Raw genomic sequence first — 16,262 nt, forward strand, 5'->3', positions numbered from 1 at the left:
TTTATTTCTCAGTATGTTGCATGTTTACAGAATATTTACAAGAAAATACTTGACAGAGCTGGCTGAGTGTTGTAACCTCTAATAAATAAAAAGTTTGCAAAAATCTTCATATCCGCTTGGGTTCTTTTAACTGGAGATGGTGACTTGCTCTGGGAGATTTTCACTGCGGATCAATGAGGCCGTTGTCTCCCCGTAGTCGTAGGTGTTGATCCTCAACTGTCGTACTCACTGTGCTTTTTTCTTCATCTATGACATATAGCAAAGATATTGCACAAAACCATACGTTATTAACACTGTACACAACTTAGATGAGTGAAGAAAGTCCAGTTGAATTCACTCACTTTGCTCTGAATCAAAGGGAATGTGGTGTTGAGTGAGAAGAGCGCGCAGTCTCTCAATCTCTTCTGTCTGTTTTCGGAAATCCTTTAAGAAAATATATTGAGTTTCTGTCACACATTTTTATCAGTTTTGTATTAATGATACATTATTGTGTTTATTATATAAAAATGAACACACCTCTGTACATTTTTGTAAAGAGTTGTGTGCTCCTGAATCGGCTGAAGTTGCAGCTGGTGGCTTTGTCTTCACTTTTTGGCTCTTCAGGAGACCGGCGTCCTCAAAAATATCCCTCAGCAGATTGTTGTATCCCTGCAGCGGACATACAAAAAGTGTGATTCGCACGATCATTAGACAAATGACAAAAATGGGGAATAAAAATGGTCTTTACCTGCTCAGTTATAAGGCCTTCGTAGCGAGCCTGCTCAGCTTCATCCCATTCACTTTGGAGCTTCTCACTCAGTGTCGGGTACACTTAAAAAGAGCATACAAATAAAAAGACATCACTATTAACACTGGCTCACCCCGCCGACTTGTGCTGTAAGATGGTCCTTTTGTCTTACCTAAAAGGGAATGTGGATGGCAAACAAGTGGGGTCTCAAAGGTTAGCGAGTACACACAAGTACTGGGCTCTGAGACTTGAGCAAGCTTGCTGTTTGCACTGCAGACAAAAATCACCTACAAAACATGACATGAAACAAGTTACATGACACATTTTCTATTGTTTTTAAAGGTGATATATGTTCATATTCAGGTTCATACTTATATTTTGGATTCCTGCTAGAACAAGTTTATGTGCTGTATTCCCCCCCTACAAGGGGGAATTGTTGGGTCTATGTAAATCATACATAAGTCATAGAGTGTGGTCTATACCTACTCTGTAAAGTGTCCTGAGATAACTTTTGTTATGATATGGCACTATAAATACAATTGAATTGAAGCTACACGGTGGTGTAGTGGTTAGCACTGACGCCTCAAAGCAAGAAGGTTCCAAGTTCGCATCCCGGCCTGGGCCTTTCTGTGTGGAGTTTGCATGTTCTCCCCGTGTCTGCGTGGGTTTTCTCCGGGTACTCCGGTTTCGTCTCTATGTGCCCTGCGATAGACTGGCGTCCTTTCCAGGGTGTACCCCGCCTCACGCCCAATGTCAGCTGGGATCGGCTCCAGCGACCCCGGGATAAGCGGTTGAAGATGAATTGATGAATTGGATTGTCCGATGAATTGGATTGTCCGAAACGCTCAATTTTAGCACCTGTCTCTCTAAGTCCCCCTCCTGAAAAAGCCCAGTCTGCTCTGATTCGTGAGTCTTTCTGGGCGTTTGTTCCTCTGTTGATCGAGCATTTTGATACTTTCACAGTATTTATATAGCACCTCAACCTGCTTTATAATTGAAAAAGACATGAAAATGTCACTCTTTTTTTTTTTTTACAATATGGGATCTTTAATCGTGACTTTAATTCAATGAGTCCAATTAAATGTTGCTTCTGGACTTGTAGGTAAATTCTAAATGCTGAATTTGCTATTTGAGGTTTCATTTATTATCTCCTACAGTATAACTGAATTGGTCTAATATCTAATAAGAAACAGATATTGTTTAAATGACTAAAAGAAAGTGTGTAAACATTTAAACCCCACTAACCTTTGTTTCCCTGTTTCTCGTTCCACAAGTATCCCCGTCTCTCATCCACATGCCTGTGAAAGTGTTGTTTGCCATTTCCCACTCCTGCCAGATCCTGTTAGGAACATGCAAAAGGCTGCTCTTACAACAAACACCTTAAAATAACAGTAACTTAAGGTAAGGGAAGCTCATCTTACCCCAGTATCCCACTGTAGGCATTCCATCTGAATGACTGCTCATGTTGGGTGATGTTGTGAAATGGACAGAATTCATATTTGTACCTGCAAAATGACCAGGCACCCAAATACCTTTCTAAGTTTTTCCAGATATTTAAACATAACATGCATGTATCAAGCGATCTGCATCCGAAACAGGGCCACTAAATAGAGCATGCTTATATGGGGGATAATAAAAATGTATTGCTCACATGATATGTGATGTAAATCACTTACGTTGACTCTGTGAGACTGTAGCACTTTCCAGCAAGCGGATGAAAATGTGCAGGGCCTTGAGGAAGACATTAGTGTTGATTATGATGAATGAATTCAGAGATTGATCAACAGAAAATATCCTGATAATAACTTTGTCAACATCTACTGGTTAACCCTTTTCCTTTAAAGCATTTAATACTACGGGATTACATCAAGTGTAGGCTTTAAAAGACTATTTTACCAGACACTGGAGATGGAGTCACTTTAGGCTGTAGTCTGCTTCCCTGAGCCAGTAAAGGATTGTTTAACCTAAACACAGAGAGAATCAGTGAGCAAGAGACTAATGTCAACAAGGTGCAGATCATAAAGTGACAGATATGTAGTTGCTTAACGTACCCAAATGTGTTCGGCTCCTCGACTATCTTCATTTTACCGGCGAATCCATGGTTTACTAAAGAAAAAAAAACATCATGCTCAGTTAAAATCCACTAACACGACTACAATATAATGTGGCGCATATGGTTTGGTATTATTCGCATAAAACAAAACAAACCAAAGAATCACTTACTGAAAAGTGAAGCATAGACCATCCACAGTCTTAATAAATGATGGTTTCCCTTACACAAACACTGCATGGCTGAATTTTGAGTAACTAAACTGTGCTATTGGGTTGTTTTCTACATTTCCTGCTTTTCTGGGCAGATAGGACACGTGATCAAAACAAGATGTGCGCATGCGCAGTTAGCGCACTGGACTCCGATGTGTTTTCCACGTTTCAAAGTAGCCAAGGAGCTAACTAAACTGTTTTTAATGGTGCATAAAGAAGCGCGAGATAAACGGAGGCTATCACCAGCTGAATTTTGACATTATTTTTTAACTTAAATACAAGACAACGAAGCGTTTCCTTTTGGCGAGATCAATTCTTGGATAGCTAGCTAATGTTAGCGTGAACAGAAGCTGGTTAGTTTGAACACAGACTGAGGTAATCTGACAGTGACTTACTGGTCAAGTTGTCCTTTAGTCACAACATGGGACGAAAGAAACAAGGCAAGTTTGTGCGCCCTGCTGACAACAAGAGCAAAGAAAAAAGGCATAAAATGAAGGGGAAATCTTTAGAGGCCTTTACAGAAGAAATGCACACTGCTTTTGAAGGTAATAAGGACTATTTACAAACCAAAATTATGTTTCAATCGTTTTGTGTTTGCATCATATTTTACATTATGGGCTACTAGACCAATCGTTAACAAATAGTTTGTCTAAAATGCTAAAGTGAATATTATAGGAAGGACAAAGTCAACTCAATTTTATTTATAGTGCCAAATCATAACAAAGTTACCTCAAGAGAATTTACATATTGAGTGGGTCTAGACCACACTCTATGACTTATTCATGATTTACAGAGACTCAACAATTCCTCCAGAAGCAGCAACAAGTTACACTTTCTTTAATAATATCTATACAGTATTTATGCAGCAATCTTGTGCACACAGTTGCAACGAAAACCTTCCTGTTAACATACAGGAACGTCATACAGACAAATGTGCCCAAATATTGAAATTAGAAGTACAGGATTTACATGACATTCCTCTATTTTAATGCATCCATAAGACCTTGATGTATTAACTTCTTTAGATTATGATTTATGATTGAAAAAATGTTGTTCCTGTTCTTTGCAAATGTGCTGATTTAAAATACCATGACATTACACCACCTCTGTTAAGTTATGCCATAGTTGTATATATATATGTGTGTGTGTGTGTGTGTGTGTGTGTGTGTGTGTGTGTGTGTGTGTGTGTGTGTGTGTGTGTGTGTGTGTGTGTGTGTGTGTGTGTGTGTGTGTGTGTGGTAAGTAAATAGCAATTCATTTGTTGGACACCACTGTCCTTGAAGAACATGGAAAATATGCAAAACATAAAAACCCTCACACTCACATAATGTAAACCCTGTCCTCTGTCACTGTGTTTTTCAGCAAGTGTTCACCCAGAGGAGGGAGCAGAGGCGCCCATAGTGAAACTGCCTTGTCCACTTGCCATGTGGGAGTTGGGTCACTGTGATCCCAAACGGTGTACTGGCAGGAAGTTAGCACGTAAAGGCTTTGTACGCAACCTGCGCCTCAATCAGAGATTTAACGGACTCATACTGAGTCCGATGGGGACAAAGTATGTGACGCCAGCAGACAGGTGTGCATTTTTAAAAATTATTATAACACATCATGATGATTCACAAGACAAGCCATAAGGTGCCACTTGGTTAATCTAGTCATCTTTTTTTTAGATTGATCGGTCAATACTTTAATCCATAAAGTTTATTTTTAAGAGGGCCAATATTACCGGACGATATTTGCGTTTTTTAGGTGTATCGTATCGACCGATACGGGCTGCTACCTTTGCCGATATTTTTTTCCCTGCATTATTTATACACAGGCGTCCACAGGCAGCTCTGTAATGCTGGAGATGCCTTTTTTAAGTTCAATAAATGTTCCTTTTTTTAAATTGAGACTTGTAACATTTGTTATCATCATTGTGTAAATTTTATAATGTAAATTGAGGGAGCAAAAGTAGAATTGGCCCCAAATATCAGCTCAAGAAAATTGGCAGTCCGTATCGGTCATCGGCTAAGGCTGATGAGAAAAAAAAATCGGTATCAGCATCTGCCCTAAAAAATCCATATTGGTTGATCCCTAGTTGTATATCTCAGCAGCCAAATTAAGCACGTTTCATAATAAATTAATCAAAGATACCAGAGCTCATTGTATCATTATTAAATAGGTAGGCCCGCCCCAACTTGTAAATGTGAATTGTTTACTATTTTCTTTTTTTTATAGCAAAATGATTAATTAATTTTCAAAATGATAGTAGCACCTTACAAATGTTTTGTACTAGTTCTCTCTAATAAATCTCTCCCATTGTGATCAAATGATACTGAAATTGTCTGTGTGAACCTTTATGCACAGAGAGATCGTTGCTCAAAATGGGGTAGCAGTGATCGATTGTTCCTGGGCTAAACTGGAGGAGACTCCCTTCAAAAAGATGGTTGGAACTCATCCCAGGTTACTGCCATACCTCGTAGCTGCAAATCCCGTCAACTACGGAAAGCCTTGCAAGCTATCCTGTGTTGAGGCTTTTGCCGCCACATTCTGCATTGTGGGTAAGGCCACAGCTGTTAAGGAATTTTGAGAAAGATGTACTGGATTGCCCTGACTGCTTTTTGCATCCTGTTACAAGTTACGTCAGTAAAACTCTAAAATGCTGCATCTGATTTTGCAGGTTTTGAAGAACTGGCAATGCTCTTGTTAAATAAATTCAAGTGGGGGAACGTGTTCCTGGATCTCAATAAAGTTCTGCTGGACCGCTATGCTGCATGCCAGTCAGAGGAAGAGCTGCTCTCTGTAGAAAAGGACTACCTCACATCTAAACCAGAGGAGGAGGAGTTTGGTAAAAATGGGGGAGAAATAAATTAAATTGGGGTCCCATCCAGTGTTTTCACCTCTGCTACATATTTTGGTTGTTGTCATTTGAGTTTTAATCCCACATCTGTCCTTATTTTAGTCTTGGTTTGGCTTCTTCTACAACCCTTTTAATCCTAAAATAGTTCATATCTATTTATTATTTTTGGAGTTTCCAAGCTTTTTATTAGATAGGACAGACAGGAAAAGGGGTGAGAGAAAGAGAGGGGGAGATATACAGGATATACAGCAAAGGGCCGCAGGGCAGAGTCGACCCGCGGCCCTTTGCAGCCTCTAGGATCTTCAGCCTCTTTTCATGGGGCGACTTTTCTCACCACTGTGCCACCGGCCGCTCCATATCTATTTAATTTTAAAATAAAACAACCTTTTTAAATTCTATTTCCTACATGCTCCAACACTAGTTGTATTTTTTTACTATGCATATGCTCATAAGCTTAATTATTATTCAGCACTGGATTCATAAAGCTTTTAAGCTTCATGAATTTCTTATGACTTTCTCCAAAATTTCAGCACTTAGACTGATGATCAATAATTAAACAACTTTCTTTGTTGATTAATATGAATCGTTGAACTGGTCAGGGATATGGGCAGTGATTCAGTGACTGTAACCAGGCTAATTGTTTCCAGGGTGTCTAGAAAATTACCCCATACACAGAGAAAGATGCATTTTGTTTGAGTCATGATCTCTCTTTTAAAAGAAAATGTATTCTTAATAAAAAGCTAATCATCTATCTTGTTCACAGATCCATTTGATGTTAACTCAGGAGTAGAATGTAGGAATCTCAACAGACGCCTGTGGTAAGCATTTAATATCGCTGGAGTAACTCCTCAGACACGCTTTGTTTGCAAACCTTGTAGTGATGCGTATGATGACGAAAGAAATATCAGTATGGCTATATCCAGTAATGTTACAGCTGACAGGTCATTTTTTTATTTGTTTTCCTAGTACGACCCCATTTCCAAAACAGGTGTGACGCTGTGAGAAACGTAAATAGAAACAGAATGCGATTTGCAGATTGAAACCCCATATTTAATAGAAATAACACAAAGGCAACTTATCAAATGTTGAATGAGAGAAATTGTTGTTTTTTGAATCATTGTTTGTTTTTGAATCAAGCTACACATTTCAAAGGTTGGACAGGGGCAAAAAAGACATGAAAGGTTGTGAAACCTGCTAAAACACCTGTTGGAACATCTCACAATAAATAAAGGTAACCACCTTATTAGTAACATGACTGGGTATAAAAAGAGGATCCCAGAGAGGCTGAGTCTTTCTGAACTAAAGTACAAAATATCATTAAAAGATTCAAAGAAGACCAAATGTTCAGAGAAACCCACCCCCTGTTAGTTGTAAAATTTAAAATATTGTCTTTGTGCTATTTTTAATTACAAATGGGGTTTGAATGATTTCAAAATCACTGCATTTTTGTTTTGATATATATTTTACACAACGTCCCAACTTTTTTTGAACCTGGTTTTTAGTATGTCACTTCATTTAACTTCTAACTTTTCATAAACTATTAAGCCAATATTGCTTGGAAAATACCAAATATTCTTGTAAACATATCTGTACCTTCCCAGTTTGTTTCCTGCGGGTATGGTTACTAAGTTATTCAAACTGTCATTGCTGTTTTTAGTGAACCTGAAGATGAGGATTCTAGTGAGGATACGGATACTTCAGAGGATAATGAAGATGAAGCAGAGGATAATGAAGATGAAGCAGAGGATGAAAAAACAGAAAGCAACGAAGAGTCAAGAGCAGTCTCACATCACAATAAAGAGGAAGAGAGTGAATAAAATTCACCACAATAAAGCATATTTCAACTGTGGATTTTTCTTTTTTTTTTAATTAGAAAAACTGGCAAAACTGTTTCAACATTCAAGACTCATGCATAACCTGAAATTTCGGGCGATCTAGTTTTGTACTATTAAAAAAAAAAGCATTTTATAATAAATTGTATGTTTGTTTTTATTTAAACATAGGAAAAAATAATTTAAGATTTGTAACCTTGATACAGTGTAAGGTGCAGCATATTGGTATGGTGGTGGTCACAGTTGCAGCTGATCACACATGGTTGGATGGGTACATGCAAACTTGTGGCTTTCTACACAAAAAGTTGAAGCAGCCTGAGGAGTCGAAATGGTGTAAAATACCTGTAGGTAACTCTCGACACAATGCATCATTAATAGATCTAAAACGGACGGGTGCGAAGACAGCTTGTAGGCCGCGTTGACTGTTGTATTTGAATATAAACAACTCAATCCCTTATCAGTGCGATGAAGTTCAGTAGGTTGTAAATGTGGCGAGGGGGGCGGACACAGCGGGACTCTCCTCTGCTGTCCTGCGGTAACATTGTTGTGGAACGACGTCACAGCTCGAAAATGAAGGCGCAGAGGCAGCCATTACTGGAGCTTCTCTAATTATTTTTATTCCAAATAAATACTCGCGGAAAACTCCCATGGCAAGAGCTACAAGTCAGCTGGTGAGTGTCGCAACTTGAACGAGAATAACAGCACGAAGCCGGTGCTCAAATTGTACAGTGTGGCGGCTGTTTTGACAACAAATAGTTCCGTCGGGCCTTCATGTGAAGAGCGGTGCTAGTTAGCCGCAAAAGATCGTTTAACGTTACAACTCACTAGCAACGTTAGCTCGCTAGTGTCGGCTAACACACACAACACTTAATGTTCGCTATATTAACCGGGTTTGTCCAACACCTGGCTTGATTCATTGGAATTATTCGGTGTTGGGTTAGCATTTGATAACGCTTGCTGTTAGTTTTACATCATGTATGACCATTCCCCCTTGGGCATGAGCGTTATCTGTTGGCTGACGTTAGCGTAACATGTTCGCGCTTTCTAACGATGCTGGTGCGTGCTAACTGGCTAACGTTAGCTTTATCTCGGTCCACCTTTTGCATAGAAGACAGCGTCATAAGGTTAACGTTTTGTTGTTCGGTTGTCAAGCCGTTAACTTTCAAATTTCACACTTAACGTTTGAACATGACGATGGGACGTTACGTGAAAATGGCGTAAGGTTTTAGAAGTTACTCGTTACCTGGCTGGCTAACGTTAGCGAATTGAGTGGCTGTAAGTTTATAACTCGCTGTCAGTGATGGCCGGCGTTATTTGACAAGGCAGACAGCAGCAGGAGCTAACGTTAGCTTGCTAGTTAGCACAAGAAAGTTCGCACAGGCCTGTTGTTACCCAAGTGCTCAGGGTTAGGTTTGTGTTTGCTGACGTTTTCTAACAAGCATTTCATGGCTGACCGACAGTAATGGGTCAGTGGATAGTTATTGCGACTAGTTGGCAACCGCACTGTGAAGTATAAGGCAGCTAAATGGCCACACCTTGGTTTTGAATGAGAAGAAGCTAGGCCAACTGAACTATAGCTAACTAACCTTAACTGGGCTGTGAGCTCAACAACATTAGAACTAAGTTTTACAGTAACGTTGGTTCGGTAAGTTAAAAAAAAACAACCCAACATTGGTGTCAAACAGTTTGTCGGAAAGCACAACCTGTCGCTGTATGTTATGTTTTGAGTCTTCAATAATCAGGTGGTGGGTTTCTCGTCAGTGTTTGTGTGTCATGTCAAGTTAGATCATGTGCATATCAATTTGATGTTTTCTGTGCAGTTGTGGTAGTAAGCACAGCTGTTACATGAAATAAGTAACTTTGGCATAGTTTTTACAACTTTAACACTGGAGGGTGGGACCACCAGGCCCTTATCAATTTTAGACTTTGTTCCCCAAGTGGTCTCACTTTAAATTGTGTATTTCACTTATACCCTAACAAGAGTGTTAGTTGCAGCATATCATATTTTAATTTGGCAATCTTGGAAAGTGGGCCTGCTCTATATAATCCATATGCTCTTAAGCCCTGTCACTTTTAGTTTTATACACATTTGCTGGTATAGGTTGGATAATTGCTCGTTTTGTAGTACATTATATTGATTTCATCATACTGTCCGAAGGAGCTGAATTGCTAGATAACTCTTGTGTCATCCTATTTAAAGATGTTTCAGAAAATGAAATATGGTGCATTATAAGCAAGCAATTGCAAAATATTTTTGCTCAAAGAATGATGTGGAAAATATGACAGTTCAACATTTAAACAGCACAACATGAACTTTTCCATATTTATGTTCTGTATGCAAATTGGTATTGTAGGTTGTGCTCACTGTTATTTTATTTTTTATTCCCAGCATTTATATGGTTGTTAGGCGGGTTTGCCAGTGCGCTGATTGTTAGTCAAGTCACAATGAAGGGATGATTCATGCATTACATGCATTAAAAGGTGCATTTTGACAATTTTAGACTAGATCTATCATATTTCCTAAGAGAAGATACACTGTTTAAACCACAAGAACTGCAACTGCTTCACCCTGCTGACCTGATATATTCTCAATGTTCCCTCTCCTATTTCAGTATGATGTTGTGCCCATTCAGCCCAGCGTTGTCATTTGTTCCTGCTCGCATCCATCAATGGTAAGAAACCATCCTGACTCCTGCTCGCCACTTGCTATCCCAGGCGCAAGCAGTAGCCACTGTCCCAGCATGGAGGGCTCAGCCTCAGAGGCCCGTGCTGTAGGAGCGTCTGCAGGCAGCCAGGGCTCAGACCTCCGCACACAGCCGGCTGTCCAGGCCCCTCAGCCACGCAAGAAGAAGCCAGAGGACTTCAGATTTGGCAAGATACTGGGAGAGGGCTCCTTCTCGACGGTATTTAAAATGCATTCCACTTAGCTTTTGAATTATACCTGGGCAGATGTTGCTACATGCTAGCATTCTTTTGATTAATGTTCTTGGATGAGTCATTCTCAGTTAATTTGAGGGGAATTGACAAAACAGGCCCTAAGAGTTACAGGATTTTCTCCCAAGCCTGACAATAAAACTAACATGCCATGTTGTTTTTTTCTGCTTTTCTATCCTAAGGTTGTCCTGGCAAGAGAGCAGGTAACGGCGAAAGAATATGCAAGTAAGTAATAATACACCAGGTAAACAATGTGAATTACACAAGGTGGAAAGTTGCCGGATGAGTTTAAACTGTAATATCCTGTTATTTTCTTGTATCTCTTCCAGTTAAGATTTTAGAGAAGCGCCATATTATGAAGGAGAACAAAGCCCAGTACGTGAAAAGAGAAAGGGATTTGATGTCAAATCTAGATCACCCATTTTTCGTCAAGCTCTTCTTCACATTTCAAGATGATGAGAAGTTGTGTATCCTTTTAACACATTTGTAAAAGCATGTGGTATAATAACAACGTACCTGTTTTGTGATGGTGTTTTCTAACAATTGGTTTCTAGTAATCACGGTGTTCCTTAACTAGCTTTACTTAGATTTTGGTCTCAGCTACGCTAAGAATGGAGAGCTCCTGAAATACATTCGCAAAATTGGTTCTTTTGATGAGACCTGTACTAGATTCTACTCAGCTGAAATTGTTTGTGCTCTAGAATACTTACACAATAAGGGGATAATACACAGGTAAGACTTTCTAATATTTAAAAAAAATCCTTTTTTGTTAACTTTTTTGAGTGTTTGTTTTCCCCATAAATTACAACTGCTTTGTCTTATTTCAGAGATCTGAAACCAGAGAATATTCTTCTGAGTGAAGAGATGCACATCCAGATAACAGATTTTGGGACGGCAAAACAGTTATCATCAGACAGTAAACAAGGTATAACCACAATCCTTATTTAACTTCTACTTCCCAGCGTAAAGTATAACAATTGTTGTAGTGACAAGAATGTAGTATTTCACTCTCTGTGAGCAGTATAAAGTCATTCATGTCTTTTTACCATTTATTTGCCTCTGGCAGCGAGAGCAAACTCCTTTGTCGGAACAGCACAGTATGTCTCTCCAGAGCTGCTAACAGAGAAATCAGCCTGCAAGAGGTATGAGGTTTGGTCATCATACAAATAACACGTGTTAATCATTGTTCTGTTTTTAGATTTGTCAGATTAGGGTGGCATCACATTTGTATTCCTCTATCTGTTTACCCTTTTCAGCTCTGACCTCTGGGCCTTGGGATGTATTATCTATCAGCTGGTGGCTGGTTTACCACCTTTCAGAGCTGGGTAAGTACTAGGGGGATGTTATTGTCATAGCTAAGTTAATTTCATTATTTCATGTTTCAATATTGGCTGATCATGTAATAAAGGTATAATAGATATCATTTAACACCATCTGTTTTTATGTTTCTTTTCCTCGTGTTTCATTTCTTACAGAAATGAGTACCTAATATTCCAGAAGATAATTAAACTGGAGTATGAATTCCCAGAGAAATTCTTCCCCAAAGCCAAGGATCTTGTTAAACAGCTTTTGGTAGGTCACCCAGAACCATGATTCATGTGAGATACAAATAATGTTACTGATATCTGGTCTGATATTAATTTTGAATGTTTGGTGGTCATCTTGTGTTGGTCTTTTACAGGGCAGTGCTTTTCTAGTGAATGGAAACACATGTTGCATCTGTTTCTGTTTTTCCTTCAGTCACTGGACCCTTCCAAGCGGATTGGATGTGAAGAGATGGGAGGATACGACCCTTTGAGGCGGCACCCCTTCTTTGACACCATCTCCTGGAGTGACCTACACCTACAGACACCACCCAAGCTCACACCCTACCTGCCAGCCATGTCTGAGGATGATGAAGACTGCTATGGAAATGTAAGATATATTGTCACGGTTCAGGTCTCCTTTGTATTCTTTTTTTTTTGTTGCCCATTGTTTGCCTGTTCATGGGAAAACTTTGGTGTTATCAATTTCCCAAGCTCTGAAGTAACCACCAATCTTCTGCGAAACACCACATCACCTTTCTCAACTGTCTCATTTCCAATCTCAGTACGATGACCTCCTGAGCCAGTTCAGCAACATGCAGGTGGCCCAGTCCAGCTCATCACACTCCCTGTCGCCACATGAATCCACGCCGCCGCAGAGGTCCAGCAGCAACATTGAGCAGTACATCCATGACTTGGACAATAACTCTTTTGAGCTGGACCTGCAGTTTACTGAAGAAGAGAAGCAGCTATTGCTGGACAAACAGACCACTGGAAACCCCTGGTAAGCCCCCTACTCCAATGTTTCAACCTGTTAATCTGTGTCTATTAGAGAGCTTTCCATTGTTTTATTTAAATCTGAATAATTCTTTAATTAAAGTCTTGCTCTTGCCCTATAAAATTGGAACCAACTTGGAGTATAAGGAATGTTGTGTTGAAAGAGAGTGGGTGTCAGTAATCTGCTGTTGCTCATTTACACAGGCACCAGTTTGTGGAGAATAACCTGATCCTGAAGATGGGCCCAGTAGATAAACGAAAGGTGTGTAAATTCTAGGCCATATAATTAAGGATGTTATATTTATTGCGTTGTACATTTATTATTTATTGAAAACATTGTATCAAACATTTTTTATTTCCTTCTCTTTATAGTGGAAGAGTTTTCTGCCAGCTAGGCTAGTGTCTGTGTTTTGTAGTAAAATGTGAACAGGTTTAGTTTGGCTCAGCATAAATGAAGTCATCTCCCATAGTTTTGCTCTGACTGCTAGCTTATAAGAAGTAAAGGGGAATTCCCTGCTGTGCTTAGAGAAGTCTCATTGGGCTCACAGCACCCTCTGCTGGTGAACTAATCTCTCAAAACATGTGGCATTCCATTGCAGGGTCTGTTTGCTAGACGGAGACAGCTGCTTCTCACTGAAGGACCACACCTGTACTACGTGGATCCTGTAAACAAGGTCCTGAAAGGGGAGATTCCTTGGTCTCTAGAGCTACGCCCTGAGGCCAAGAACTTCAAAACCTTCTTTGTTCATACGGTACATGAGTGTTTATTTCTGATGTCCGTCCAGCATATTTTCCTCCAGCAGCATGTAGATACTTGCCCAGTGATTAGAATTTCTCCTCATATGTGGTTTACGTTTTTGTTTTGTTTTTTCCTTCCTTTTCTGTGATGTTTGCAGCCTAACCGAACATACTATTTGATGGACCCCAGCGGAAATGCTGACAGATGGTGCAAGAAGATCCATGAAGTGTGGCGAAAGATCTATCAGAAGCACCAAAACCCTGGCCTATAGGAGCACAGTTCCTCCTGTGGCCACTCCTCTTTAGCTCTGAGGCCAATCACTGAGCAGAGTAACACCCTCTTTAGTGCCCTTCATCACCGCAATGTAAACAAACTCTTAGAGACGCTGGCATCTAGACCTTGTTTGTTTTCCTGAGTAGAACCATGGGAAAAATACAACTTTGGATTCAGGGTTGCTTTGCTTGTTCTTTGTGCTCTCTGTGAGGCTTCTATTGCATTTTTTTCATGTATGGATGATAAAACTGCCCCCATGCACATCTGCTTTTTGTACATTCTGCAGGAGGGAAGAGAAGGGCAAGCTTGTCCTGTAGAATGACACAAGCTTGGGTACCGCTAGGACTATCTCAAATGCAAGGACTGGTTTCCTGCTTCAATGATACCATAACACAAAATCTAGCTTTTGTGAACCAGAGCCTATCCTGATATCTTAATTAACCATATCCTAATCTTACATCATATGTGCGAACTGTAGTCACGCCCCACTTCTAGAGCATATACTCCATAGTTGTAACAGATACTGTAAGCTGATTCAGTCTCACACGTTTACCAAACTCCTACATATATATTTTTTTCAGAGCTTCAAATGTCCCCAGAGTATTTGAGTTTTTTTAGTTTTTTTCTTAGTCTCTTGGTACTTGCTTATTGCAATCCAATTAAGGTCTCGATGTAAGAAAGCAGAGGGCCGGTCTGCAGTCTGAATCAGTCTCTGTAGAAGTGTGAGCCTTCCATAGCCGTTACTGAGGATGTATTGCTAACGGGGGGGCGGGTAAACATGCCACTAGCTTCAACTTCCTAATCATAACTTGCTTCTCTTTCCTGCATGGCCAGTTTTGTAGCTCAGCCTTGTCCGCTTCTCTCTTCCAGGGCACTGGAGATATAGTTTATTCAAGTTTAAAGGTGGGTATTTTGACTGCATTGGAAACCATTGCAAATATTATTGGATGATTTGGCTGTTCTGTACCTTCACTGGCTATTTCTTTGTGGTGTGAATTCTTCCATTTTCTTTTTCGGTGGGATAGTCGGCTCATCTTCAGTATGTCCTATTGAAAACTAAATCTTATGTGCTGACCACCCCATGCTGACCAGAAAAACTTAACAGTGATACATACACATACTATCATTCTCCGAAGCAATCACAGTAAAGCTGTTGTCCCTGGACAAGATGGCAGAACTGCCTCATTGGGTTCATTGGCCCGTCTTTCTTTTGTTTTCATTCTGACGTTTGGCCCAATAGAAATTAAAGCAAATGATTTAACTTGTGCTCTTGTTTTAGCAATATGTATTATCATAATGCTCTTAATTTTTGACATATTACCTTAAGGTCCTTTCCAAAGGTCCTCTTCCTTCAGCTGAGTCTGTGTGTGCAGTGTGTGACTGGAGTATAGGAGAATAGGACCCTCTGGCCCTGGGGCCTGGGGCTCGATGTGGTTGGATGTCAGTTAAAAGATATCTATCTGATCCAAATAACCGATGAAATTGCTGTATCTGTCTATAAAAGTTGAGGAAGCACTGGAGAAGTGTTTCCCTCTAGTTAGGAAAATTGTTTGAATCAAGTCGATGGCAGTCGGTTACATTGTGTATGGAATACTCTACCTGGCTTGTAACTGACTAGAACTGTGATGTACAGATGATGTATTATTAAAATCTGAAGCAAGTAATGCAATGATATTAGGATACAGTTTTTGTATTTTTATTCTTGTATAAGGTTATTTGATGGCTATTGTTTAGCCTCTAGTTCATTCTGTGTTATTTAAATTCTAATATATGAATCATATTTGGATTGAAGTCATGTTCAGGGGCCATGTTGTGTATGTATTGAGATGTAAAGCCTTTGAATGTGAATAATTATTGTAAACTATAATATTTTACAGCTTTTTTCTTACTATATCATACATTTTCTATTTGCTCAGTGATTTAATCATATTCTGATAATTTAATGAATCTGTTCATTCTCTCTCTGATTATTTGTGCGCTAGGTCAGTAGATGTTGAATGATGAATTTTCCACTTAATGCTTGGTAGTCCAGTAATTAAAGCATGTAGGGATTTAGGCATACAAATAAAGCCATGTGTCCTGTCTTCTGTTAACAACCACAGTCATGACACAGTGAAAGCAGCAGCATTCAGTGGCAATGGCATCTCACATTTTTGCAGCATGTAAATAAAGTACCGGCCCATTATCAGTGCTTTTGTGTCGTGAAAATTACTTTTATATACACTTTTTGGGGGGAGAACATCATGGCAGAAAATCTAAAGCTGTGTTAAAATTAATGAAATACTGTGCTAATATGAATAGGGTGTTTGACATCCTAAATGACATTTTATGACATTTCCAGGCTGTCGGTATCAAG

The 16,262-nt window shown here is 39.5% G+C and overlaps 3 protein-coding genes across 3 annotated transcripts; 2 read left to right on the forward strand and 1 right to left on the reverse strand.

The window, feature by feature from the left end:
• Positions 1-21: 21 nt before the first annotated feature.
• On the reverse strand, positions 22-3,087 carry gnptg (N-acetylglucosamine-1-phosphate transferase subunit gamma). The gene is made up of 11 exons (XM_083933423.1): positions 2,951-3,087; positions 2,779-2,833; positions 2,624-2,691; positions 2,404-2,458; positions 2,149-2,232; positions 1,973-2,066; positions 900-1,014; positions 728-810; positions 517-648; positions 342-423; positions 22-246 (listed from the first exon to the last, which is right to left on the reverse strand). The coding sequence occupies exons 1-11, from the start codon at positions 3,015-3,017 to the stop codon at positions 161-163; spliced, it is 921 nt and encodes a 306-aa protein (XP_083789549.1). The 5' UTR covers positions 3,018-3,087; the 3' UTR covers positions 22-160.
• A 62-nt stretch (positions 3,088-3,149) lies between these two features.
• Positions 3,150-7,756, forward strand: tsr3 (TSR3 ribosome maturation factor). The gene is made up of 6 exons (XM_083933255.1): positions 3,150-3,534; positions 4,352-4,562; positions 5,336-5,529; positions 5,649-5,816; positions 6,592-6,646; positions 7,486-7,756. Exons 1-6 carry the CDS (start codon positions 3,411-3,413, stop codon positions 7,643-7,645), a joined length of 912 nt encoding a protein of 303 aa, XP_083789381.1. The 5' UTR covers positions 3,150-3,410; the 3' UTR covers positions 7,646-7,756.
• Positions 7,757-8,292: 536 nt separating this feature from the next.
• pdpk1b (3-phosphoinositide dependent protein kinase 1b) lies at positions 8,293-16,026 on the forward strand. Its single transcript, XM_083933055.1, has 14 exons — positions 8,293-8,331; positions 10,273-10,563; positions 10,777-10,819; positions 10,924-11,061; positions 11,182-11,326; positions 11,422-11,519; positions 11,661-11,736; positions 11,851-11,919; positions 12,070-12,166; positions 12,335-12,508; positions 12,684-12,901; positions 13,099-13,156; positions 13,494-13,646; positions 13,791-16,026. Exons 1-14 carry the CDS (start codon positions 8,308-8,310, stop codon positions 13,902-13,904), a joined length of 1,698 nt encoding a protein of 565 aa, XP_083789181.1. The 5' UTR covers positions 8,293-8,307; the 3' UTR covers positions 13,905-16,026.
• The last annotated feature ends 236 nt before the right edge of the window (positions 16,027-16,262 follow it).

This window comes from Echiichthys vipera (genome assembly GCF_963691815.1).
Source record: "Echiichthys vipera genome assembly, chromosome: 18".
Lineage (NCBI taxonomy): Eukaryota > Metazoa > Chordata > Actinopteri > Perciformes > Trachinidae > Echiichthys > Echiichthys vipera.

Bases quoted from the DNA above. Each gene is read 5' to 3' on its own strand.
- gnptg (XM_083933423.1), bottom strand. From the start codon at position 3,017: ATGCAGTGTTTGTGTAAGGGAAACCATCATTTATTAAGACTGTGGATG. The intron at 811-899 runs GTAAGACAAAAG...GCTCTTTTTAAG, and splicing joins CCATCCACATTCCCTTTTAG to TGTACCCGACACTGAGTGAG. The intron at 649-727 runs GTAAAGACCATT...TGTCCGCTGCAG, and splicing joins AAGGCCTTATAACTGAGCAG to GGATACAACAATCTGCTGAG.
- tsr3 (XM_083933255.1), top strand. From the start codon at position 3,411: ATGGGACGAAAGAAACAAGGCAAGTTTGTGCGCCCTGCTGACAACAAG. The intron at 5,817-6,591 runs GTAAAAATGGGG...TCTTGTTCACAG, and splicing joins ACCAGAGGAGGAGGAGTTTG to ATCCATTTGATGTTAACTCA. The intron at 6,647-7,485 runs GTAAGCATTTAA...TGCTGTTTTTAG, and splicing joins AATCTCAACAGACGCCTGTG to TGAACCTGAAGATGAGGATT.
- pdpk1b (XM_083933055.1), top strand. From the start codon at position 8,308: ATGGCAAGAGCTACAAGTCAGCTG. The intron at 11,920-12,069 runs GTAAGTACTAGG...CATTTCTTACAG, and splicing joins TTACCACCTTTCAGAGCTGG to AAATGAGTACCTAATATTCC. The intron at 12,167-12,334 runs GTAGGTCACCCA...TTTTTCCTTCAG, and splicing joins ATCTTGTTAAACAGCTTTTG to TCACTGGACCCTTCCAAGCG.